Source organism: Erythrolamprus reginae, chromosome 1 (assembly GCF_031021105.1).
Source record: "Erythrolamprus reginae isolate rEryReg1 chromosome 1, rEryReg1.hap1, whole genome shotgun sequence".
NCBI lineage: Eukaryota > Metazoa > Chordata > Lepidosauria > Squamata > Dipsadidae > Erythrolamprus > Erythrolamprus reginae.
The window spans coordinates 82,127,563-82,155,510 of NC_091950.1; the positions used below are offsets into that span (position 1 = coordinate 82,127,563).

Consider the following 27,948-nt stretch of genomic DNA (forward strand, 5'->3'; position numbering starts at 1 on the left):
TATACTGTATATATGGAATTTATTGCCAAAGTCTACTGCTTTACAAAGTTCAGATGATACCTGGCAGACATTATAGATCCTCCCAATAAAAATAACAATTCTATTCAAGTACTTGATGTTGAGCACTATGTAATTATTTTGTTGGGTTCTTGTGTTCTCGTTCCTTTTCTTCTTGCAGTTATTTCATTACTAGCCTAAGTAATGTAAGTGCATAAGTGAGGGAAAATGTTGCCAGAAGAAAGCTCAAAGAATAAGAACCCCAACAATTCAACCATGAGGTATATTGATTCTCCATTATTGAAAGTATATTTTGCCTAACTTACATGTTTTCCTGAAGTATTCTTGTCAAAATAAGATACACCAATGTATTAGTAATTGCAGTAACGGGAATATGTGAAACAAATAAAAGTAAAAACTGCATGTACACTTTTATTCACACACCACTGAACCTAAATTATTGTAGATACATTTATGCAGATACAGTTTTTGAAGTAGCTTATAACTTCTCCAAGGACATGGCTTTTTAAGTCTTCTATGCTTCAATTGCAATAGAATGTTTTGTACAGTTGCAACTGATCTCCAAAAAGTATTTCAGAGTTGCTTTTCCTCAGGACTGACCTTTTTGCTGACTGGATATATACAGACAAACCCTGTTCACCAGTTGCCTTGTGCAGCAATTGTTTGAAAATTTTGACAGTGCTGAAAACATAACTGTGCCCAAGCTGAGCTTTAAAAAATCTTTGCAGCATCCCTCAGCCAAGTGTCATCATTACTATCCTATATATCTGTGATAGCGAATCTAAGGTTTGCCATGGAAGTGGCAAACAGAGCCATCTCTCCGGGCACGCCAGCCGTCACTCTTCCGGGTTCCGGCATCTACATCCCTAACAGAGCAGAGAGAATGAAATAGAGATTACACGCTAGTAAGCAGACACACAATGAATATACATTGAAAGGAATGGGCTCATGTTGCCTATTGTTGCATTCTTGTCAATGTATATCCCACATTGGGTGCCTGCTTACCTTTTTGTAGTCCCTCCCTCTTCATGGAATGTAAATAGAAACATTAAATCCCTACTTAGTAATTATCCTAGCACCGAGAGTGAGCATTTCAAAAGGCAGGGGAGTGGGGGAAAAGAAAAAGAAATAAAATCATAAAGCAGTCACAGCCTTGTGATTTTCCACTTAAGCAACTGCATCACTTAATGACTGAGTTTCCAGTCCCAACTCTAATCACTAAAGGAGGACTGCCTATACTGCTGCACAGTTCTATAGCTTTGCAAAGCATACCCTTCAGATGCTTCACCTTATCCATCCCTTTGGTACACATTGGTGCAGCATATATTGAAATACATCTAATGTGTAGGTCATTATAATTGATTGGTGGCTCAATCTCGGTTGCATTTTCTAGGGACTAAAGTGTGGATGTATGATTTAATACAAATTTTAATGGAAAACAAAGCAACAACAACAAAACTAAACTACTTTTAATATGCATTAACATTTATATTAAAAATTCAAATCTCCATACACAAAACATCCCAAAATCTCCATCTACTTCATTCATAACTATTTTAAGACTTTATTTTTTTTTTGCAATGCCACTTTATATTACCTATCCTTCTGTAGAATGGAATAAAAGAAAAAGCAATTATCAAGGCAAAATGGCCTATGAAATAGGAGGTCAATGTGAAAGAGCATAAAATTGCTACTTATCTTAAGTTAGTTGATCAGATGAGTATGGCAATGTTATAGAATTATACAGCCTATTATTGATACTACTGATTTCATATAGTGAATCCTTAAAAACATTATGGCAATAATGATAGATTTTACATATTTAGTCCTTAATTCATTTTTAACTCTGTTGGCTCAAGAAGACAGCTTTTTTATATATATAAAGACATAAGACCCAGGAAATATTTGCATGACTCTGTTCAGCTAGAAGTCTTTTAAGTCAACAGAACTAGACTTATAATTTTGATTTTAACAATTCAGAATTGTTTTATAAGTAAATGTATATAAGGCCTCTTACAGCCTGCAGTTGCTTACATACATAAAACTAATATTTAAATTTAATTTGGGAGTACATTAAAGATAATGAGCAACTTTGCTAGCATACTATAAATATTTCAGTTTACATTTTGGTGCACTGCGGCACTTCCTAAACTTTTATTTGGAAATATCTTTTTTCTACTTATATAAAACACAGGTGCCATCTTAGAAACACAGCAAGTTGTTTTTCAATTCAAATGATCAAGTAATTCATAGCAGATTGTCCTAAAATGTCACAAATAACCCAAACAAATACAGCTGTAACACTTGTACATGGGATGTACTGCATTTATTTTTTTTAAAAAATCAGTGTTAAGTTAGGAATTTGACCATATGGCATCTACGTCTGAAAGCTTTGCAGCAACATTTGTTAGAAGAGGTAGCAGCTGCGCTGTTAAATCTAAAACACACAAGTCTAGTCAGGCTGTAAACATCTGTAGGAATTTTAAATATCCAAGGAACAGCAGAAAAGGTTTAGAAGTGGGAAAATCTGAACTTAAAGCAGTAAAATTAGTACATTTACTAAGCTGCATGTAATTCAAACTATAAAGAGGAGAATATATTAAAAAAAGTATTAAAATTCTTGAAGATATACAGAATCACTAGTCTGTTGACATCTACAGTTAATTTTTTCAATGTTCTACATTTTAATACTCTTATAATTAAGTCATACAGGTATTTAAGTAGTCAATTTAGTGGAAAATCCCACTTCAATATATTTCAGTGTGCAAAACATTTCAAAATTATTTGTACACAATTTGTGTAAACACTTTGATTTTTTTTCAAAGGAATTTCCATCCCTCTATATAGTTATTTAATATATTGGCTATATGATATCCTAATATATTGGCTATTTGCAATTCTAGTAATTAAGGCCTCTTTGCTAGATGCAGCTTTTCAGTAGTGCAACAAAAATAGTCTTTAATATTTCTGATTAATATAGCAGACACATTTGAGAAACTCAGTGTATATCAAAACTGTCAAAATATTTAACATATTTGAAAATACATTTTTACAGTTCATAAGAAAAACATGATTAAAAAAAACCTTTATGGCGAATGACCTTGTGTGGTTCCTAGTAATTATTTTCAACTTTGACTTCACAATTCGGTTTTGTTGTATTATATAGTTATGTAGAAGAAACACTTTCACGATTTCACCAGGTAAATGAAAATATCCCCCAAATGCGGCAAAGGCATACATACAGTTTTCATAGTGCACTTTCACCTCACTGAAGTAAAAGTTGCTCCTGTTAGATTTTTTTTCCACTTCAATGTGAAGCAGATGGATATTTAGTGTTCGCATTAAATAATCCAATGGTTTAGCCTTCTTCTGTCAAAGACAGTCCTCAGATGAGGAATTATTTGGAAAGAGTATCTTGCTTAGTGTTACTGTTGACAGTTTCTGTTTAAATACATTAGTGTACGCATAGCTTTGTCCTCCAGGTATATCAGTGCAACTGTAACAAGTAAGATTCCACTTCCTAAAAAAAAAAAATAGAAGCAGTAAAAAGCACATTAATTCAAAAAGTAATTCATAACACCAAGTCACTCTTTGAAGGCCAGCCATAACAGTTCAAAACCCAGAATGCTGGCTGAGGAATTCTGGGAGTTGAGGTCTACACATCTGTTGAGCTGCCAGGTTTGAGAAACATTGCATGTTTTATCTCTATTCTTAATCAGAAATTTCTTTGTAGAGACATAATAAAAACATCCATGCTTAAGCATAGGGTTTAAAAAGATTATCCGAGCATTTGAAGTGTTACTTAGGAACTGTAATACAACACAGCTTATAAACGGCCAACCAGTATATATTGTAGGTAGTTCTCAACTTGCAACAGTTCAATTAGGGACCATTTGAAGTTATGCCGGCACTGAAAAAAGCAACTTATGACCATGAGCTGGAGTGGCGCAGCAGGTAGAGTGCTGTACCGCAGGTCACCGAAGCTGACTGTAGATCTGCAGGTCAGCGGTTCAAATCTCATCACCGGCTCAAGGTTGACTCAGCCTTCCATCCTTCCAAGGTGGGTAAAATGAGGACCCGGATTGTGGGGGCAATAGCCTGGCTCTGTTAAAAAGTGCTATTGCTAACATGTTGTAAGCCGCCCTGAGTCTAAGGAGAAGGGCGGCATAAAAATCTAAATAAATAAGTAAGTAAGTAAGTAAGTAAGTAAGTAAGTAAGTAAGTAAGTAAGTAAATAAATAAATAAATAAATAAATAAAAAATTTCATGCTTATGACTGTAGTCACTTGATTTACATTTGGATGCTTGACAACTAACTCATATTTATGACAGTGTCCTGCAGTAAAGTGATCCCCTTTTGCGACCTTCTGACAAGCAAAGTCAATGTGAAAACCAGATTCACTTAAAAACCATGTTACTAATTTAGTAATTACTAATTACTAAAAGAGTTGCAATGATTCATTAAGAAATGTGGCAAGAAAAGCCATAAAATGGGACAAAACTCACTTAACAAATGTCTCACTTGGCAACATAAATTTTTGGCTCAACTGCAGTTGTAAGTTGATGACTAGCTGTATTTCATTAGTGAATTATAGTTAAACAGACTTATAGCTTAGCATAATATATTACCATCATTACTAAAATATGTTGGTAACTATACTTCCTGTTCAGGTTTTAATTTAATACCTGTACAATAACTACTAAACTGACCTAGAAAGATAACCTTTGACATACAAACAATATTGCCCTGAAGCTCCCATTTGATGAACTAAGCAACAAAGTATAAACAAAGTATAAATATGCTCAGATAATTAATTCCCCAATTATGCTGAAAGTTCTATTTTGTATTCATGTGAATGCAGCATGTAGAACCTCTGGTTCTAAATTTTCTATTTCAATTAACAAGGCTAGAGGGAGGGATAACTAATGCAGAGATATTATGAGACAATACTATATACATTTCTGTCCTTGATATATAAATAACATACACCAGTCAGAGCCTTCTGTGTGCAATACAGGAAATAGTATTCTCTATTATCTGAAAGATAACATGATGTATGATTATTCCGGGAATGCTAAGAATGATTATGATGACCGTTCTATGAAAATATAATAAAAATTGTTCTCTGCTAAATGAAGAGGTAACGTTTAAGTGCTTTTATTTAATGAAAGGCAAAGATTGAGATAATAATCACATAAAATAACGAAAGGTTAAGACACAGAATGACACAGAATGACAAGCAGACATATAAACCAGATTCAATTTCTATCTCAATAGTGACAACCCAGTACTGTATTTGCTTGAACAACAGTGCATTAATATACAGAAGAAAAATACTGTTAATTCTAAAGAAAAATACAGTAATACCTCGTCTTACGAACTTAATTGGTTCTGGAAGTAGGTTCGTAAGGCGAAAAGTTCGTAAGACGAAACATTGTTTCCCATATGAAACAATGTAAAAGTGATTAATGCATGCAAAAAGGAAAAAAAAATCACAAAATGGCGCTCCGGTGGGCACCGCCGCCCGGCTGTCACCTTTTAAAACAGCCGGGGGGCTTCTCGGCGGCCTCCGGAACCCGAACCCGAACTTCCGGATTCGGCGTTCAGGAGAACGCCGAGAAGCCCCACGGCTGTTTCAGAAGGTGACAGCCGGGCGGCAGCGCTTCTTGGCGGCCTCCCGAACCCGAACCCAAAAAGTTCGGGTTTGGGAGAATGCCGAGAAGCCCCCTGGCTGTTTTAAAAGGTGACAGCCGGATGGCGGCGCCCAGCGGAGCGCCATTTTGCGATCTGCGGTGGGTTCGTAAGCCGAAAAAAGTTCGTAAGAAGAGGCAAAAAATTTCCGAACCCCAGGTTCGTATCACGAGGGGTTCGTATCACGAGGGGTTCGTATCACGAGGTACCACTGTACTGTTAATTCTAAATAATTAACCTGAAGTTGCATAATGGAGTTTCAGCTGATGACAAGGGACTCCCATCTCCAACATAGCTCTGGCGAATCTAACTCTTTAAATTAGACTTTGAGTATCACAGCAAGGGAAGGGCTGAAGAATATAAATTTGGTACATATCACCAGAAGTTAAATTATATAAACTTAAAACCATAAATTAATTAAAATATATATTATCATCAAATAATTTCTATTACCGTACCTTTGCTATATTACCCGTATATCCTGGAACCAAAGTGAGATGATTTTCTTGTTTCCACAATATACTTAATTGTTCTTTTAAAATCTGAATATTTCTAAGAAAGAAAGCCAAAAGTATGGAATATCAATGCAATAAATAGAGCAATCAGTGTCTCATGGTAACGATCTTACCTAGATTTGAAATATATGACCAACCGTATCTTTAGTAAGTTACTGGCTAATGCAGAAAAATGTTTTTAATAATTGTAACTAAAATTTGAGAAACTCATCAACAGTCCATCAACCTTCAACCTAGCCGCTCCGAGTCCTCGGAGAGGGGCGGCATACAAATCTAATAAATTATTATTATTGTTGTTGTTGTTGTTGTTGTTGTTATTGTTGTTGTTGTAGCAGGTTTTAACTTCCGTTCTATAATTTTTTTCCTTCTATTATGCTAGAGACCTCAATAAATGCCATATTTTCAAGATCAGAAATACATTATTACTATGGGGATGAAAGCACTGGGTACTGTCAACTAAGAGGTATTGGCTGGCCTTTTCTGACATGGCACCTGGCTTTGTAGAATACTATTCTACCAGAGTTTAGATAGACCATAAAAGGCCATAAAAACTTGGTTTTGAGCTAGAACCTGGGTACCTGGAAATAGATGAAGCTCATCTTTTGGTTTTGTTAATGGTTACTTTATTTGCTTGACTGCTATATTTTGTATGTTATATAATGTATTTGTTTTTATCTATTTTACTATGATTCCCCAACCCCCCCAAAAGATGGATAACTATATAACGGAAATAAACAATTCTATGTGAATCTCACGTCGACAAAATTACTTTGCAAATGTTATTCAAGTTAGCAATCTCTTTTTACCTTCAGGTTCACATATCAAAAAGTATAGATAAAATTGAAGATTAGGCAAGAAAATCTACAATGAGTCATCCTTTCTAGCTCTAATAGAAAAAAAAGTTTCTCCATTTTTATAGCAGAATTTTCAATATTAAGTGAAAGGAAAAAATCTGCACAAACGTCTTGAGTATTGGTTTAATCTGATCATGCTTAGAATTGCTCCCAACAGTATGTTCAAAACATCTAGTTTTTTTTAATCATGAAAGTTTGTAGTTATTAAAAAAAATATCCAACATATTTTAAGTTTAGCAATCATACTAAAAGCCACACTGCATGTTTAAAAATGGTAACTTACCCATCTTCTATCTTATCCGTATGGACAGAAAGTTCTGGCCACCACCTCTTAATCACAGCCTGAAGCCAATTTAAACCAACAATTACATATCTAGGGGGGAAAAATCACTATGGTAAGACTTTACTCTGAAAACTGTTTAAACACTGGCAAAATATTCCTTAAAACAGTTGCAAACTACTAAGAAATATTTCAAATCAAATTTATTTTTTTTTATGAATGGAAAAAACAACCAGAACAATTCTTCCGATTAATGTATTAAGGGTTGTTGTTTCTTTTCCTTAGAAGGCATAAGCGCAGCAGCGTGCCTACCATCCTTGTCCTACTGTCCTTATTTTTACTCATTTCATGTATGCATGTCCATGTTTATACTTATACCTGTTATCTCATGTGTGTTTGACAAATAAATAAAAATAAATAAAAATGTCTGAGTTATACGGGTATAACTCAAACAAGTTATTTTTGAGAACATTTTTCTAACTCGTTCTGTTCAGCAACACTACTTTTGGCATTCCCAAAATCTTTTTTATTCAAACAGCAACTAAACTGACATATATTGACTGTTTTTAAATATATAAATAGTAGAAGACACATCTTTAGCATTAGTAAATCAGGCTGAGAAGGATTAATTACAAATATAAAGTCACTGTAGGACAGATGGCTTTTTAGCATCCCTTTCTTGAACACATCCTGCTTGAGATTTTGGAACCTATAGCTCAGCAACATTGCAAATGCCACATATTGGCCGTGCATGTTAGGACAATGAGACTAATAAAATCATTGTTGATCCCACTCTTGACATGTAAGTCTATGGATTTATCAGAAATAAGAAACCATAAACAATAAGGATTAACTTTTATTTTCATTTTCTAATCACAAAAGAAATATTTTTTTTAAAGAAACTCTTACTTACTCTTCAAATTTGCTTTTAAGAATTAATTTTACTAATGGTAGAAGGTCTACACAGCAGCCAACAGAAATATAAGGTTTTTCTTCCTGTAAACTGAAACGAAGTGTTATTAGTATACATAAATACACACTTTCGGATTCCATTAATCCCTCCCTCTAGATTTTTATTTTACCTGCTGGTAAGGACCGGGAGGAAATCTACAACTACTCCCAGATCTTGTATCCTAGAAACATCATGAAAATACACCATTAGTAACTGCTTTGTGTAATTCTTCAATACATTTTACAAGACAGTATCAATACTTTAAGAGAAATGTATTAGAAATAGTTGTATTTTATTGCATTAATTTACACAGATAAACAAAGTCTATGCATATTAGGTCTATGAAGAATTTCCACATGTTTTTAAATTATAGCCTTGCATTCCATTATTATCCCATTATTACTATGATTTGTCACAGTCAGATGTTTAGACTGGACGTGACATTTTTATCCACTTTCCCAAGGACCTGGGATATGTAGATGTTCTTGTTTGATGGTCTTAAATATATCATTGCAGAATATAAGCTGTTCCTTGCAGGGAACGCCCAATCAGTTCCATTTTTTTTAGTAAAAATAATCCTACCTATAACCTCCACCCACCCTCAGACAAGCACAACATGACTTCAGTTCAATTAATGGCAGTCTTCTTAAATCTTTACCTCACTAAATAGGCTACAAGTTCGCTTATACTTCTCTTCTTCCAAAAGGTTAAAGCTACATTCAGCCGCAAATTTCTACTGAAGAGAACTTGGGCCATTGTATCATGATCCTCAGAAACCTAGAAACACAAGAACAGCGTAAATGTTATGAGCCAAGAACTATGATTTTATGAATTTTCTATCAGCTGAGACTATTAAAGATATCTATATGCAGCTCTGCACAAGTTGTTTAATGATAAATAAAGGAATGGAAGTAACTGTTGCTCGTGGAATAGGAGAGATGATTTCAGAGCCTGTCAGAATGCTCATGAATGGATTTTTAAAATTTTTATTTATTTACTTAGGTTTAAAAATGCATTGTTCCAGACAACTCAGTGTTTAGAGGTTACCTTGTTGTTGAACTTAACCTACAGAAGCTTGAATTTATATAGCAATTATTTTTATAGATAGTATTTTGTGAAACTTATCTTAAGTCCACGTTTGATTCATTACTCTACAAATAATACAAGGATTTATTTATTTATTTATTTATTTATTCATGCATTCATTCATTCATTCATTCATTCATGCATTCATTCATTCATTCATTCATTCATTCATAGAAAGCCGACTCTGTGGGACCTAACCAGTCGCTGGGACCGATACAGAAGGAAGCGGTTTCGTAAGTAATCTGGTCCGATGCCAAGTAGGGATTTATAAGTCATGACCAACACTTTGAATTGTGTCCGGAAACCAATGGGTAGCCAATGTAGCCCATGGAGTGCTGGAGAAACATGGGCATGCCTAGGAAGGCCCATGACTGCTTGTGTGGCTGCATTTTGCAGGATGTGTAGTTTCCGAAGGCTCTTCAAAGGTAGCCCCATGTAGAGAGCTATGTGTGTTATGGAAAATATTATTTTTCAGTAATTTACCATATTTTTGGAGTATAAGATACACTGGAGTAAAAGACACACCTTAGTTTTGGGGGAGGAAAACAAGGGAGAAAAATCTGCCTCTGCCTCACAGCAACTTGCCTCACAGCAAACAGTACAGATGATATACACTGTGTGCCACAAGGATCTGTTCTGGGTCCTATTCTTTTTAATATATTTGTGAGTGACATAGGGGAAGGTTTGGTAGGGAAGGTTTGCCTATTTGCCGATGACTCTAAAGTGTGCAATAGGGTTGATATTCCTGGAGGCGTCTGTAATATGGTAAATGATTTAGCTTTACTAGATAAATGGTCTAAGCAATGGAAACTGCAGTTTAATGTTTCCAAATGTAAAATAATGCACTTGGGGAAAAGGAATCCTCAATCTGAGTATTGTATTGGCAGTTCAGTGTTGGCAAATACATCAAAAGAAAAGGATTTAGGGGTAGTGATTTCTGACAGTCTCAAAATGGGTGAACAGTGCAGTCAGGCGGTAGGGAAAGCAAGTAGGATGCTTGGCTGCATAGCTAGAGGTATAACAAGCAGGAAGAGGGAGATTATGATCCCACTATATAGAATGCTGGTGAGACCACATTTGGAATACTGTGTTCAGTTCTGGAGACCTCACCTACAAAAAGATATTGACAAAATTGAACGGGTCCAAAGACGGGCTACAAGAATGGTGGAAGGTCTTAAGCATAAAACGTATCAGGAAAGACTTAATGAACTCAATCTGTATAGTCTGGAGGACAGAAGGAAAAGGGGGGACATGATCGAAACATTTAAATATATTAAAGGGTTAAATAAGGTCCAGGAGGGAAGTGTTTTTAATAGGAAAGTGAACACAAGAACAAGGGGACACAATCTGAAGTTAGTTGGGGGAAAGATCAAAAGCAACATGAGAAAATATTATTTTACTGAAAGAGTAGTAGATCCTTGGAACAAACTTCCAGCAGATGTGGTAGATAAATCCACAGTAACTGAATTTAAACATGCCTGGGATAAACATATATCCATCCTAAGATAAAATACAGAAAATAGTATAAGGGCAGACTAGATGGACCATGAGGTCTTTTTCTGCCGTCAGACTTCTATGTTTCTATGTTTCTATGTGCATGTGTGCCCAACTCATAGAAATAGCTAAGAATTGGAGAAATGGAAATAATGGCAGTACTGTACTGTATATTAATGCCAGAAAGTTTTCTTAAATGCAGTCACACTAACTCCTTCCAATTATTTAAATAGATCTACTCCAAACAGGACTAAGTCAGGGTTTAACTTAGCTGCCTTATCTTAATACTAAACAAGACATGGCTACATTTCAAATTATACTTTTACAGATGTTGTTAAAATTTATGTGGCTTTCTTGAAGTATACATTATTCTCTGCTATTTAAAAAAAGGTACAATAGCACTGGTCCTCTTCAGATTAAACGTTTATTTTAAAAAGCTTCTTCATTTTGTTAAGTTGTCTAGAACAATAATAAAGCAGTATTTAAAAAACAAGCCCCAGTCAGTGACCCCCACCCTTTGGTTTCTGCCTCCCACCAATTTACCTCCTCTACTAACATTTAGACTTAGTATATACCGCTTCACAGTGCTTTACAGCAGTTTACAGAGTCAGCATATATTGCCCCCAACAATCTGGGTCCTCATTTTATCCACCTTGGAAGGATGGAAGGCTGAATCAACCTTGAGCCTGGTGAGATTCAATCTGCCAAACTGCTGGCAGCTGGTGATCACCAACACTCTAACTACTGCACCACCGTGGCTCTGGTACTAGCAACCAATGTATGGCCAAAGCAGGAATAATTCTGCTGTAAAGTGTTCTAAGAGTTAACAGTCTAGTTCAGAGTTGTCAAACTCACAGCCCACGCCCATGCCCTATTTAGAGAAGGGGGAAAAATTGTGATATGTGATGTGATGCTGCGGTGATGCCACAAGTTTGACACTCCTGGTCTGCTTGCTTTATTCTGCACCAGTTGAAGCTTTTAGGTTGAGTTCAAAGGCATAATGCACATTGATGAAATTAGATTATGCTGTGATAAGGGCCTATGTTACCATCATTGAGGGCTTATAGGTCAATTTAGGGTGCACTAGGCCAGTGATTTTCAACCTTTTTTCAGCCGCGGCACATTTTTTACATTTACGACAAATTTGTTTTCTCTCTCTCTCTTCCTCCCCTTCACTCTATTTCTTTCTCCCTCCCTCTTTCTCTTCCTTCCTTCCTTCCTCTTTCTTTCTCTCTCTCTCCATCCCTCTTTCTTTCTCTTCCTTCCTTCCTCTCTTTTTTGCTCTCTTTCTCTCTCCCTCCCTACATGTCTTTCTCTCTCTCTCCTTCCCTCCCTCTCTTGCTTTCTTTCTCTCTCTTGCTTTCTTTCTCTCTCTTTCTTTCTCTTGTTTTCTCTTGCTTTCTTTCTCTCTTGTTCTCATTCTCTCTCTCTCGCTCTTTCTCTCTCTTGCTTTCTTTCTCTCTCTCTCTTGCTTTCTTTCTGTCTGAGCTTCGCGGCACACCTGGCCATGTCTCGCGGCACACTGGTTGAAAAACACTGCACTAGGCAAACCACCTCCAGCAGTAATTCTTTCTACTGCTGACAGTCCAAGAGAAATTCCAAGATACAGATAATCTCCTTTAGGAAAACATGATTCTGTCAACAACAGCTATCGGGTTAATATTCCCGGAAAATTTAGATGTTAATGTACACATTAACAACACAGTCTCAGTAAATCATGCTTTTCCCTATCCATTCCAAGACAGCCTCTAGATCTTGCAATGTTGAGTTATTACATTAAATAATATTGGTATTAATAGAATGGATTTTATCCAGTTCTATAATTATGCTGGTGGATTATATTTACTCACTGGTACACCTTCCCCCTACAGTTCTCATAATCCCTAATCCGAAGGAGTTACAGGTGGTTAATAGCAAAGAAATCATCAAAACCCGACATGCAGAGAAAAAACAGAGGAAGCTAAACAGAGAAAGGTAAACAGTGTCTTACATTCTGATTCATAAATTTTTAAAAAGATAAAACATTTGATTTACCTCTGAAAAAAATCCACTGTATTTTGATGAAGAGCTCTCTGTTTGAGATCGGCCAGCATCAGTGGAGTTCACTAAGAAAGTACGACCATTGGGAGGCAATTTGGCTGGCAGGTTACCTGCACAGGCTAGTTCATTTTCCTTATTTGCCATGTCACGGCCTCTCACTTTAGGGAGCTGTTTCTTTCTGAAACAAGGCTTTGGGGAATAATAGTGAGCCTTTCTTCTACAATATGCTACTCTGAACAGAGAATGAGGGCTGGTTAGTGTTTGTCCAACTGTTGTTCTGCAAGAACAAGAAAGTTCATTTAAAATCTGAATATAAAACATGCAAGCAATATATACATTCACATGCAATCTTTTGTGCCACCTGGCATTTACTATGTGAATATTATTAGACATGTAAGTTTGCTTCAAATCTGGTGTCGGAAATGCTATTTGAAGCATTATCCCCTAAAAATGTCTATGCTTATATCTCTCCCCAGGACATAAAAAGTTGGGGAAAAATAAGAATAGAGACAGCAATAAAAATATCCTATTCACCATCACATCCCTGTAAACATTTGCACAATACATTGGTCTAACAAATATTGGCATCATTTTTGACCAATTGCTGTATATAATTTGACAGTCACAAACAGTGGCCTCTGGAATTGGGACAGTATAAGCAGTTTTTATTGGTTAATTATTTATCCTTACGGTCAATCACCAAACAGGTATAAGTAGGGAAATTAAGTTCCTTATTGACCAATTTACATGACCAGGAGACTTCCTTCAGTGTGACAAATCAGTTTTATCAGATGCCTCTGACAATTAAGACAATGCTATTTTTATCCTAATTAGCGATGAGCACCAAGTGATAGAATGGGACCAAAAAACTATTTCAGGTCATACCAATGCTAACAGCATTTTGTTCTAAGGAACCTGGACAAAACCACCCTCTTTTAATAGTTTCAATCGATTATCAGATTAAATCGATTAAATCAGAAGGATTTAATCAGATTAATCGATTAAATCAGAAGGATTTCTAACTATACTAGTATTTTCTCACAATCAATCAACCAACCAAGGTAGCTCTTACCTGCTTATGCAAGAAGCCAAATGTTTTGCAGATTTCTTATCCTACAAATAAACATAAAATGTTACGAAGAATAACACACACTGATAGTAATACCTTATTTCACCCATATTTTAAAAATGCATCTTCCCTTAGTTTTGATACTACTTGGAGAAAATCAAGTTAGTTTTGGCTTCAGAAAAGTAAAATTACCAATGGCAACCTTAACTATTTAACTGAAGTACAAGATATGACATTCATGAGGCAGAAGAAATTATGACAATAGAAATATATTATATGAGCCAGGGTGGCGCAGCAGGTAGAGTGCTGTACTGTAGGCCACTGAAGCTGACTTGTAGATCTAAAGGTCAGCGGTTCAAATCTCATCACCGGCTCAAGGTTGACTCAGCCTTCCATCCTTCCAAGGTGGGTAAAATGAGGACCCGGATTGTGGGGGCAATAGCTTAGCTCTGTTTAAAAAGTGCTATTGCTAACATGTTGTAAGCCACCCTGAGTCTAAGGAGAAGGGCGGCATAAAAATTGAATAAATAAATAAATAAATAAATAAATAAATAAATAAATAAATAAATAAATAAATAAATAAATAAATAAATAAGAGAAAACTTTGTACTACAATCAGGAGTATAATGTCATTTTTGACATATGGAAAAAAAGTCTCACTAAAATCATAATATAACAATTAAGAATTTATTGCATTCTATACCAATGGCTTAAAAAGTAAGCCTGCGGCTTATTTCAGAATATTCAATTCAATTCAATTTATTAGATTTGTATGCCGCCCGTCTCCGAAGACTCGGGGGCATATCAATTTAGCTAGTATTCATTGTGAAACTAGATCACTGAATAAATAGATGCTTTAATATTTAATATTCTGATCTGTAATTTAGTCTTTTTACAAAATAGCTTAGGATACAAGTGACATTTTTAACTAAAAGGCCTTTTATCAATATAAGCATCTTGCCACCTTTATGATCACATTTAAAACATTCCAATTTAATTTATAATCTGTGTGGTATGAGCAGAATTGATTTTAACATCTTCATTTTACAACAGCACTACTGCTATTACTTCACATATTTGGATTCCCTAACATTTCAAGATATAAGTCATGAATTGAAGAAATCTCTAGCATTAATATAATACAATAAATTATTGGGTGGATGGAATGCAGAAAGGAGGCCTTTCAGAAACTTAGTTAAAGATAACCATTGCTGTATTAATGATTAACATTTGTAGTTTGGGGAAATTAAGAATTAAGAACCTCAGATAATCTTTAACAGGAAGTGCCAGCATCCAAGCCTATTTGTCCCCAAAATATTTTCAAAGTCTACTACTATTTTTCTCTCTCTCTCTCATCTATATATTCTTGCCCTTTGGAGAAAGCTCCAGAACAGCAAGGTTTTGGTGGAAACTGTTTTCCCTTTTTAATGAAACATGCTCTAAATTAAAACTTCTTTTGCTTGTGGCTGGCCAACTAAAGGTCCAAACATATAAAAAAGCGTATCTACAGATATTTCTGGACAAACCATCCATTCCATCCATATATAAAAATTTAATTATAAGAATTAAACATGATAAAATTTCAAGGGTCACCTTATTCATGGGAAGCATATTATTCATGGTATTTTGGTTAATAATTAGAGGGTCATCTTATGTGTTAATGGGCTGTTCCAGAAATACCGTACTTTTCTGAGTTTAAGATATACTTCCCCCACAAAAGGGGGTGAAAATTTTGGTGCGTCCTATACACCAAATGTAAGCCTGCTCACCTGCTAACCTCCACCCTTCAGCCATTTACGGCCTCTGCAGCCTCCACATGCTGTTTTAGACTTGTTCCAGGCTGCGGGAATGCCATAGCATATTGCTACCTCCGTTCATTGCATTTTTGGCCCCTGAACGCTCCGTTTTGGAACTGATCCAGGCTGTGGGGATCGCCAAAGCACACTGCTGCTGATCACCGCCTCAGGTCATCGCGTTTTCAGCCTCCGTGTATTGTGTTTTGGGCCTCTGCACCACCCATTTCTGGTCTCTGCATATCCCGTTTTGGGTGGTTCCAGGCAGTGGGGATAGGCGACGGGGATCCCCACTGCCTGGGACAGCCTGAAAATGCAACCCACAGAGGCAAAAAACGGGGCATGGAGAGGCCAAAAACATAACATGTGGAGGCTGAAAATGCAACACATTTATTAGTTTAGACAAATAATATATGAAAAGCTTACCTCCTTCATATTCTCATTAAAGGAGTGAGAGCTCCTTTTCTTTGGGAGATCAATTGATCGACCTTCAATACATAACAGGTTCCGTTTTCTAACATTTTGAGCTTCAGATTCCATAATCTCCACAATTCCTAATTTTGGAGACAAAATTAATTTACAATCTTAATATTAGCTATAATATTTATACTCATATTTATAGCAGTTGCAATTTCCCAGGGTCACTTGATCACCTTTTGTGCTTTTCTGACAAGCATAGTCAATGGGGAAGCCAGATTCATTTAACAACAGTGTTAGTAATTTAACTGTAGTGATTCACTTAGCTCTGGCAAGAAAGCTCGTAAAATGTGCCAAATTCACAAATATCTTGCTTAGCAACAGGAATGTTGGGCTCAATTGTGGTGGTAACTCGAGGACTAAAGGTACTACATGCTCAACAATCCTCCCCAATAGAAAGCTAGAACCTGGAAAATACAAGTGCTGATCCAGAAAATGTACTACCATTCATTAATTCAATATTAACAATAAGATTACGTTTGGATTTAACACACATCTAAACTTTCTTAGCAATGTTTAACATGTTCCTGTAATATTGCTTGTAATATTGAAGAAATCTCTCTAAAAAGCATGAAGTGAAACATCTGTAAATATTGGATTATGAAAACAAGCTTGTTCTCAGATAGCTGCAATATTGTAAAAACATTTCCAGAGTTCTCAGCTTTAAATTCACGTTCTACCAGATTTTATCTTGAAAATACCACTTTAATTTCACATTTCGGATAATACAGAGAAAGGATATGGTAGACTCTATATTACAATAAGGTCTCAACAGTGGTGGGCTGCTGTCGGTTTGGACCAGTTCGGGTGAACTAGCAGTTCCTTTGATCAGCTGGCCCCGCTTCCCCATCCTATCCCGTTCTATCCTATATTTCCTTCTTTCTGGTTCAGCTGATTTGTGCAGCACAGTTGATCTCCATGCCTCCGCTGTTCTACTTACCAGGGCTGCCTTAGAAGGTAAGCAGATGAGCTTCAAATTACTGTATTTTGAATGCTGTGCGCAAGCTCATTAGCTGCGCGCACAAAATGCACGATCACAAAACTGGTTGTTAAACCAGTTGCAGCCCACCACTGGGTCTAAACTGAATGTTAAAATAGAACAGAATATCCTGTATAATACTAAAATTATAAGCTATGTGTTTTTACTAATAGTGCATAATGTTGTAACCAGATCATACTGTACATTGTCCTGTAATTGTACTGTATTGTAATTATTCTCTAGAGAGAAGATATAAAATTTTAAACCCTAAAAGCTATTTCTTAGGTTATATTGTAAACTCCAGCCCTGTTTACCCTAATGTTCATAATATGTACTTGTTGGTTATTTTTCAACTAGCAAAGTAGCCAAAAGGCTACTTACAGACAAGGGGATAGTATTGAGCATCAATAAGGAACTAGGCTAGTGATGATGAACTTTTTGCTCTCCATGGCAAAAATTCAGAAAATATCTTAATTTGACTCTGCTTGTCACCCCCTCTCACACACAAAAATTGCATATTTGTTTATTTTAAATATATATAGTCCAATCATGAGGTGCTGTGTATTATATAAAGAAACATTAAATGGTAACAAACATGAAATACAAGTAAGACAAACTCATTTTCAGAGTTATGCTTTTGAGAAAGTTGTTGTCAAGTGTTGGTGCGACATGTCGCCCCGAGTCTATGGAGAGGGGCGGCATACAAATCTAATAAATAAATGTCATCTTCATTTGACACACGTCATAGGTTTGCCATCGATGTATTAAGCCAGGGGTCCCCAATCCCCAGTTGGCATCAGTGGCATGCCAGAAACCAGGGTGCACAAACAAGCAGAGCCCCATCCGAGGGATGCTGGAGCACCCGAAACTAGGCCCTCACTGGTCCATGGACAAGCCTCTTTCCCTGGACCCAGTCCCTGGTGCCCAAAATGTTGGGAGCTGTTGAGCTAGGAAAACCGTAGCATGTAACACATGTCAGGAATATTTCTAGCGATAGAACAACAATAATAATAATAAATAATAAATAGCTGCAAGCAATCCTGCCTGCCTCCTATGCCTCTCCTGTTCGAAACTCTCCCATTCCCTTCTGCTATTTGCTGCTCTCCCACTTGCATATATAAAATTAAACCAGCCCGAGGATGTGGCACATCATGTTTCTAATGCATCAATAGCCCTTTTAAACCCATCACAGCCAAAACAACAAGCCCTCACCTATCATCATAAAGGTTCATCTAGGGTGCAGCTTTAAAGAGTTATTGGGATAAACATGGTTCTTCTCAGCATTGTATTCCAGCCAAAAAGCTCCACAATCGGTTCACTGGCTATTTTTCAGGCATGAGGCAGACATATTATTGCAAGTCTTGCGCATAGCAAAGGATAAGCCAAGATGGCTTAAAAGAATCATTTCTAGCTCTGATGGTGAGCAACACAAATAGCTTGGTGAACTCCAACTCTGAAACCCCTCCATGTCCTACAGCGCTAATGTGGGATTGACAGCATATCTAGCTTCAAAATACAGCCCCATATTTTGCCCTCACTTTGTTTCTCTGAATTGTATTAGTTATTATTCATTGGGGGAGCTTAGTAGTGACTCTTGAAATATTTTTCTCTTTCCAGTTGAGGTCTGAAACTTCTGGGATTTTGCACTATTTAAATTGGAGTCCATTCTTGCTCTTCATCTGTGTTAGAAACATGGTCACGAACTGCGCTCCTGATATGGTTTATCAGCCAGCAAACATCCCACCATAAAATAGGGGAGCGAAAGATAAGCCTACTCCAGTGAGTCGCTTCAAGACAACATCTCTTTACTTAAAGGCATTAGACCAGCAATATGGGGTGTATTCGAGAATTGTACTATCTTCATTGGAAAGAAAGGCAAAAAGTTAAAAACAGGTTTCCGAATAGGCTTGTCTTCCTTTTCTCATCCCCTATTTTTTTTTTACAAAGCAAAACTGTATTTTAAACTACAAGTCTGAAAAACAGGGTAGACATGTTTTACATAGAAATCAAACATGTTGTAACACTGGAGGCCATCTGCTTTATTTAAGCTGAAGAGATCAAGTAATCAACTTAGAAGTTAAATCCATGATTTGGCTTTCATAGCATTTGAAATACCTGAAGTGATTTGATTTTTTTTTACATGTTCAAATCTGGCTTAAGTACCATAATTCAAGAACAAATGATATCTTAGTATTAAATTAATAAAGAACAGAGTCATCTATGGTATGTTCCCCAATCTGGAATACTCTAGTTGTGATAGACTTCAATTTCTATAATCTCCCAGAGAAGATAACTGGCTGATACCAGGTAAGGGAAGATTGGCTTACCTAGAGCATATGGAATGGCTGATACGCTTTAAGTACAGAAAAGCCTATATCAATAATTCCTTTAAAACCTATATTACCAACCAATAATATATACCTACTCGTTCCCCCATGATTAAATATAACTAAAACCTTATTTTCCCCCATCACAAATGGGAAGATTGGCTTGTCCATACTGTACTCTTTTGCTGCATATGGTCTCTTCCACAGCACATGCAGCTTATTCCTAGTCGTTAATTAAGACTTGTCTAGTCAATCTACTTAACTATGTTAAAACTATCAGTTAATGAGTAATCTACCAGATTTAGAGCCTATGTTCACATTTGAACACATTTGCAGTCTATGTTCTGGAATGGATTTTTGAAACAATTTATTTCTGTAATTGCAGTTTTGCAATCTACTAAGTTATTTCCAGATGGTACTTTGGCAATCTCACTTCATCATACAATAGAATAACTACCAGAATAGCTAGGTGAAGTCATTATTTTACAATTACCTGTACTTAACACTTAGTTGGAATTATCTGCAAATTCACAAGCTTTCATTACTAGATGTACCCAATTTTCAGAGTGAATATGATTAGCATTTTATGTAAAAGTCATCAACATCATAAAGAATAAATTGTGGACCTTTTTTTCAACTATGATTTTGATAATTGTGGTTTAATACGAATTATGGATTCAAGACAGAAAGAAAGCAATAAGGAAGGAAAATCCTACATAGATCTTTTTCTCCTATGTAAAGCAACTATCACTTGATCAGAACACTTCAACACAATACTGCCAAAATTTTATTTTATTGTATTTAATAGGCCTTAAAGGCTTTTCCAGACATGATAAAGACTATACAATTATAAGAAACAAAAACATTTATTTCTATTCGACAGTCTTCACTTGAATCACATTAGAACAATATCAACAAAAAATCTAATGGTGATTTCTTCAATTCAGAAGTTCTTGTTTTATTACTTTACTTTAGTAAGGGGTGTGTGTTTTTTGCTTGCCATAAAGCATGCAATGTAAAGTCTCTGGTGCTGTCTGAGCATGGTTCTTACTTACAGACATTTCATTACCCAATTAGGTAACATCATTACTTCAAGTGACTGTCAAGTTTGCTCTCTATTTATGTACACTTGTTTACGTTACAGTTTATTTTATTTATTTTATTTATTATTTAGATTTGTATGCCGCCCCTCTCCGCAGACTCAGTGTTGATGGGGGATGCGGTTTTCTCCTTGGTCATTTCTTCATTGGGGTATTTTTTGATAGATTGTTTGCCTGGTCTTAATCCATGCTTATTTGGCTGTTGGCTACTAGACAGAATATGTTCTGATTGTTTTGGCTCCTTCTTAGCTTTATACTGGTATTGGAAACATGGTGGCACAGTGGTTAGAATGCACTACTGCAGGCTAACTCTGCCCACAGCCAGAAGTTCAATTTTGACCGGCTCAAGTAATCCAACTTTCTGAGGTCAGTAAAATGAGGGCCTAGATTGTTGGGGCAATATGCTGACATTTGTACACTGCTCAGAGTGTATTATAAAGCACAATGGAGTGATATATAAGTCTAAGCTCTATTGCTGTTGCTAAGTGCTATATTGTCTTTTTTGAATGGTATCTAAATAATGGTTTATTTCTGTGCCTATTGATGGCTGGTTTGTCTGAATGCTAACTTTCAGAAATGCACTAGTTTTTGAATTTAGCTTGGTATGCTAGGGCAAAAGTAGCATTTTATTCTTTAAAATTATACTACAGATAGTCAACATCACCATTCATTCAACAATGGCTTTGAATTATGATGGTCTGGAATTATTACAAACTATGATAGGGTGTACAGGTTAGGGAAGGTCCAGTGCGGGGTCATGTGCAGGTCATGCACAACTATCTCTCCACTCAGAGGCTGACAATACTGCTTAACAACCACAATCAGGAGTGCCAGGATTTCAGTAATTCAGCAAAATATTAAAGTGGGCAGTAATGTGACATGTTGCTTAACAACTACTTCACTCAACAACCTAGATTCTAGTCCCAATTGTGGCTATAAATTGAGGAGTACCTGTGTCCCAAAACAGCTCTATGGTATACAAAATCTGTCACTTTGTGAGGTTTCTTTCACTCCTTCACTTTCTTATCAAGTCAAGAGGTGACATCTTCCATACCAAAAGTGGTTGCTTTGGAAATGCTAGGAGATAAGAGACATGCACTCTCCATTAAACATTACCCAGTCTTTGCCAAAGCTATTCCTCTTCCATTGTTTGATGCGTACAAGATCCTTTCATAACCATTGTCTTCTTTTCCCTTCATTCCCCCATCAATTCTCTAACAAATTTCTCTATAGGCTTTCAATGAAGTGGAGAAAAACAAATTAGAAGTTAATTTAGAAAAGAAGACGGTATGTTTCCATTTTCCGATACAACAAAAAATAGTTGCTTGTAATTTGGTATAGTGGTTAAGATATCAGGCTAGAAACCATGAATTCTAATATTGCCTTACATACAAAGGTGACATGTTGCTTAACATGTTGACTCTGGGCCAGTAAGTCTCTGTCAGCACTCGAAAAAAGATAATGTCAAAACACTTCCAAAAATGTTATGAAGAAAACTATAGGGAATAATCTAGGCCAGAGATGTCAAACTCGCAGTGCGGTCCAGATGCATCATGCACTGGCTACACCCATGCTGGTTTAGGGAAGGGGAAAAATTCATGATACATCAAGTGATGCTGCTGTAATGCCGCAAATTTGACAATCCTGTTCTAGGCAGTCACCAGGAGTAATATATCTATTATTATTATTATTATTATTATTATTATTATTATTATTATTATTATTATTTAGATTTGTATGCCGCCCCTCTCTGTAGACTCGGGGCGGCTCACAACATTTATATGTTTATATAATATGTTATATGTTTATACAGTGATTCATTAAATTTATATCCCCCACTCCCAGCAAATAATTAATAGCCAGTTCTCCATTGCTCCCTTCCAGGGCAATTTCTGTTTTGTTGTCTTTCCACTTATTTCTTTATTTCACATTTTTAATTTTGGAGGTGCCCATAGGAGTGACTCACCCAATTCATGATACAAGCCCTTTTGGCAAGGGACATGCTAAGGAAGGGGGCAAAGATGGGGCAGAGGGTAGGGAAATCAATCACTTTCCCATTAACAAATAGTACGCTCACACTCTGAGTAAAATCAATCAGCCATAATTCATAACAAATGCAATAGTGGGATAGGGCTTGCCAACAGGGATAGCACATTTTATGCCAGCAGTGTTTTGCGTCAACTCAAGGTTTGGTACAGAATGCTTTAATTGTATGAAAAAAGCCATATATTTTGCTATAACCACTTGGGGAATTACTACTAGTTATTGTGAGTTACAATAAGATATGAATTATTAATGTTTCCACATGAAATATATAAAGATTAACAATATCAATTATTATTAGGTTGAAATAATTTCTAAATAGTGTTCAAAATTCGACAAATTCCTGAAAGAGAAAAAGAAAAAGTGGCATGAAAGCTAAATTATTTTTCTAGAGTACAGAAATGGAAAAAAGTTGACTTTAATGTCAAACCATAAGGAGAAAGAATTTCACACCCTCATTGCAGGAACCTACAAGGATAAATTCCCTTCCAATACTAGCAAATATTACCCAATTTATCTTTGTTTCTAATACCCTGTTTCCTCCCAAATAAGACATCCTCCAATAATAAGCCCAATCAGGTTTTTGAGTGCATGGCAATAAAGCCAAGCACTTATTTCAGGATTAAAAAAAATAAGACAGGGTCTTATTTTCGGGAAAACATGGTACAAGTTTAATCATTGCTAACTTTATTAACATTGACTTTTACTTTGTACTCCACAAGCCAAGTGACTTGGGTATGTTGTATAGGATGCAAACAGTTTTGATTTTAGAATCTGGAATTTGTTTGTTCCTTCTTCCCACTAAGCTTGGGGCAGCTCTTATTACAACCACTCCTTGTATCCCCATAATGCCCAATTTGCATGTCTGGAGATTCTGACTCCATCTAGGAACGCTAGTTTAGACTTTGCTCAAAGATAAGGCAACCCTCTTTTTTTCTAGTTTTAATCATTTGAACTGCAGAAGAGTTCAAACAATAGCTATTATAAACTTTAATTCAGTGAAATTTGGATTATTTTCTCCTAGCCTTTTTTAAAGTTAGCCATTAAAATGCAAATCCTCAACAGTATACCAAAAGAATTATCATTATAGGTTGCAGTAATACCAGCAACTTTTATCAATATAACACAAATCTTTCTTTATGCTTTTTTTCTTAATAGTGTGTTTCACACTCAGTAAAAATGAAGCACATCTTATTAATCTCTTACAATGAAATAATCTTCAGTTACCAAAATATTCTAAGTTTATCCAGAAATTCACTGTATTATTTTTTAGGAAAGAGTGTCAGGAATACATAGATCTGTGATGGCGAACCTATGACAGGTGTGTCACGGGTTTGCCCGTTGTGCTGTTTTTTGCACTTTGGGGCTTCAGCAAGATTCCTTGAAGGTTCCTGGGTACGAAAAACAGCACAACGGGCAAACCGGAAGTCCACTTTTCCGAACTTCTGGTTTGCCCCTTTTTTCACTGTCCCGGGTTCAATGAGGCCTGTGTGCTTGCGCGAGGACGGGAGGGGGGAATTATGCGCATACACAGCTTGGGGAGGGTGCGCATACATGGGGGTAGGGAATGGGTGTGGCCATGTGCATGTGTGCATGCTAGCACAAGCACGCATCCCCTTTTGCCATGTGAATTATCGCTGGCATAGATGATCAAATGCCCCACTAAATTCGAAGGACCCCATAAGAACAAATAGTACTGCAACATATCTAAGGGGTATTACGGTACTATTCTCAATTCCCACATAATACTTCACTGGGTCTTTTCAAAACAAAACCCTGTTTTGTTTGGCAGCACTTGGGTGATCTGAAAGATCAAAGGGGTGACTGAATTGGTTGATACTAAGATGAGATACCACTAGAATACCAGGGCTAGACTGCAGGGTTTTTTAAAAAAGAAAACCCTGCAAGATGATATCAGAAAACTATATGGACATATCGATGAAATCACTAGTAATTGAGCCTGATTCACACAAAATGGTAAGCTACAATGACTTAAATCTTTGGGATGATAGAAAGCAAACTAAAAATGATATAAAGTAAATAATCAGATAAAAGAGAGAAGTCTACATTGTCAATATCTCTGTATTTACAAAATGTTGTATGGGGAGAGGGAAAGCACAGCTAAGAAAAAGTATGCTACCTTGAGCTTCTGAAATGAAGCTCAACATAGCAAATACTCTGGGATAGGCAAGAGGTAGCTAGATGATGCACACAAATATTAAACATCATTCTCTGGACCTACATGTAAAATTAGTACCAAAACATTATATTCTAAAGAGTCAGTGCAATCTAGTCAACATAATTAAAGTGATGTGGTATAAGTGCAAGCCTCCATGTAAAGTGGCTTAAAGGATTACATTCTATATATCTATCGCCAGCCTTTAAGATATCAAGCAGAATAATTAAGGGAAAATATTTTATTTGTAGCAAATCTGTACATCATCATTTGGCCCTTAAGGGCATTCACGGTAAGCAATCTTGCTTCAAAAAAGCAGTCAGCAGCCCACCTGAACACAAGAATTTGCCTAAAGAGCAACTAAATAATCAGCCTCTATTATGAGAAAACTCCTCAGAAAGGTGATCTTATTTTATGGCACTTCAGTAAAAGCTGCAATTCCTGAAATATATCTACTTACTGTTTTCCAAAAAGTATATCCATTTGCATGTTTATTTGTTATTTCTACCTCTTGATCCCTTTTTTCTTTATGACACATGGTCTCTCTTTTAGAGACCCAGAAGGAATTCTGGAGACAGGCATAATTCATATTCTGCACTATGTCACATTATCACTATTATAGGTATGGTTATTTTTATTTGTAGCCCACCTTTATTATTGGATAAAATATATCCAACACATTCTATTTTCCCCACAACAATTACTCTATGTGAGTTGGACTTAACGAGGCCCAAAATCATCCAACTGACTTCCATGGCTAAGGTTGGTCTTGAACTCAGTCTGCAGCTTTCAAGCCTGATGTCTTAACCACTAGACCAAACTGGCTCTATTTATGACTTATATATCCCATCATCTTTATTGCCCATGTCGATTGGCCTTGAGCTGCTGGGACTAGTAATTTAACAACATTTAAGACTCATAACTTATCTTGGGTAGCATTTCCACTTTAATCTCACAATTAAGCCGACAAATCCCATGTGTAAATATGTCTTCAAGTAACCTAAAGTAAGTTAGGGGCTTTTACCCTGTACATGAATTACTACTCAATCAATTAATATTTCCAGATTTTAATTTTCAATATCAACATCACTATTAGACAAATCCCATGTGCAGACATGTCTTCAAATAACCTAAAGTAAGTTAGGGGCTTTTATCCTGTACCTGAATTACTACTCAATTGATTAATATTTCCAGATTTTAATTCTCAACATCAAGGATCCACAGCTGCTTTTTGCTTTGTGGGTGCTGGTGGGGGAGAGATTTTGGACAGAGTGGCATTTGCAATACAGAGAGGTAGCAAACTTTCATAAATGATCACAGTATCTGAAAAGTCACACCAATGCAATCATAAAAGCATGTTTACTCAGAGGCTAATTCTACTCAGACAAGTAAGTTCATTCATGTTAAGTGGCAGAAAGTCAGCCTTTAAGATATTCTCATGCATCCAAAGCTCCCAGATGCTCCCCCCCCCAAAAAAAACCCAAAGCCAAGTACAAACATAGAAACATAGAAGGTTGATGGCAGAAAAAACACTCATGGTCCATCTATTAGTCTACCCTTACACTACTTCCTGTATTTTATCTTAGGATGGATATATGTTTATCCCAGGCATGTTTAAATTCAGTTACCAACCAGGTCTGCTGGAAGTTTGTCCCAAGCATCTACTACTCTTTCAGTAAAATAATATTTTCTCACGTTGCTTCTGAGCCTTCCCCCAACTAACCTCAGATTGTGCCCCCTTGTTCTTGTGTTCACTTTCCTATTAAAAACACTTCTCTCCTGAAACTTATTTAGCCCTTTAATATATTTAAATGTTTCCATCATGTACCCCTTTTCCCTTCTGTCCTCCAGACGATACAGATTGAGTTCATTAAGGCTTTCCTGGTAGGTTTTATACTTAAGTAGCCTGAAAGAAAGCTTAGAAGAACAACAACAGGAATCGGGGTTTTTTTCTTTTTCGTTCTTTAGCCTTAGCAGCTATGCAAATGGAAAAGACCAACATGAAGACGTCCCTCTAATTTCAAAGTCAAACCAGAGAGAGAATTCCTACCGGGAGAATCTTTCCTCGGGCAATGCCGGGGCAGGTGCAGCCTTCCTTCCCAAGAAGCGCCACTTAAAGGGGGTGGTTACAGAGGCAGGTAGAGACTAGCCAACTTCATCCCCGCCCAGGAACGCTCCCTGCCAACAGAGGCAGCAAAAGATGGGCCTTCTCTCCCTCTCAGAGGCGCCCAGGAAGAAAAAAAACACACCCCACCCCACGCCGGGAAGAGTAAAGAACGAAGGGCGCCGAGAAAAAAGCGCCATCGGCCCCATCCCCGCGACCCCCGCTTTAAGAATCCGAGCCCGGCCTGCGTAGCCGAGAGCGCGGGATGCCGCAAGCGCGGCCGCCGCCCCTTTAGGAGACAAGCGCCCGGCAACGGCCTCCGCTCACCTGCTGCCGCTCATGGTCCAGCGCGCCCAGGGGTTCCGCCGCTGCCCGGGCCTCCGAAGGCAGCCGTGGAATTGGCGTCGGCGGCAGTCCTAATGCCGCGGCCCACTCGCCGTAGACAGCAGCGCCATTCAAACCGCGGCGCGTTGCATGCTGGGACTGGGGAGTCCGGACAGGCGGGACTGTCAGCGAGACACCGCCGATTCTCTCTCTCTCTCTCCCCACCTCTTTCTCCGACGTGCTTTTCGCACCGCCGCCAGGTCTCGGGGCGCCCAAGCTGTTTCCTGGCTCCTGCGGTTAGCGGCCTGCTTTGGCAGTAATAATGGGTAGTAGTAGATCCTTTTACCCACCCCTTTTACTCTTCTCCTTCCAGGTGCTTATAGAAAGCCGTAGAGAAGGCGCTCGCCCTCTTGGTTTTCCGTAGCCGTAGCTCTGTAGTCCACACACAGGTATATATCGCTCTATCGGATTGCACGGGCTGGAAGTGAATAGCTGGGCTGGCCAAAGGAGGCTCCTCGGCTATTTTTGGGTAATCCTGCGGTCAGACTGGTTCGAAAGCCTTGGTTAGGTCTCTGCCAATTACCTGTTCTCTTCACCCTCCTTGCAGGTTCCCAGTGTTCTCACT

At 37.1% G+C, this 27,948-nt stretch overlaps 1 protein-coding gene across 2 annotated transcripts; it reads right to left on the reverse strand.

Moving 5' to 3' along the window:
* Positions 1 to 27,948, reverse strand: KATNBL1 (katanin regulatory subunit B1 like 1). 2 transcript variants are annotated; one of them, XM_070756603.1, is made up of 10 exons: positions 27,327 to 27,948; positions 16,220 to 16,347; positions 14,004 to 14,044; positions 12,926 to 13,208; positions 8,970 to 9,088; positions 8,442 to 8,492; positions 8,273 to 8,362; positions 7,363 to 7,452; positions 6,169 to 6,262; positions 1 to 3,538 (listed from the first exon to the last, which is right to left on the reverse strand). In XM_070756603.1, the coding sequence occupies exons 2-10, from the start codon at positions 16,331 to 16,333 to the stop codon at positions 3,506 to 3,508; spliced, it is 915 nt and encodes a 304-aa protein (XP_070612704.1). In that variant the 5' UTR covers positions 16,334 to 16,347; positions 27,327 to 27,948; the 3' UTR covers positions 1 to 3,505. The 2 variants fall into 2 exon arrangements, with proteins under 2 accessions (XP_070612704.1, XP_070612712.1); XM_070756611.1 differs by lacking the exon at positions 27,327 to 27,948 and adding an exon at positions 26,946 to 27,208.

Bases quoted from the DNA above. Each gene is read 5' to 3' on its own strand.
- KATNBL1 (XM_070756603.1), bottom strand. From the start codon at position 16,333: ATGGAATCTGAAGCTCAAAATGTTAGAAAACGGAACCTGTTATGTATT. The intron at 7,453-8,272 runs GTAAGTAAGAGT...TTTCCCCCCTAG, and splicing joins CTTAAAAGCAAATTTGAAGA to ATATGTAATTGTTGGTTTAA. The intron at 3,539-6,168 runs GTACGGTAATAG...TTTTTTTTTTAG, and splicing joins ATACGGGTAATATAGCAAAG to GAAGTGGAATCTTACTTGTT.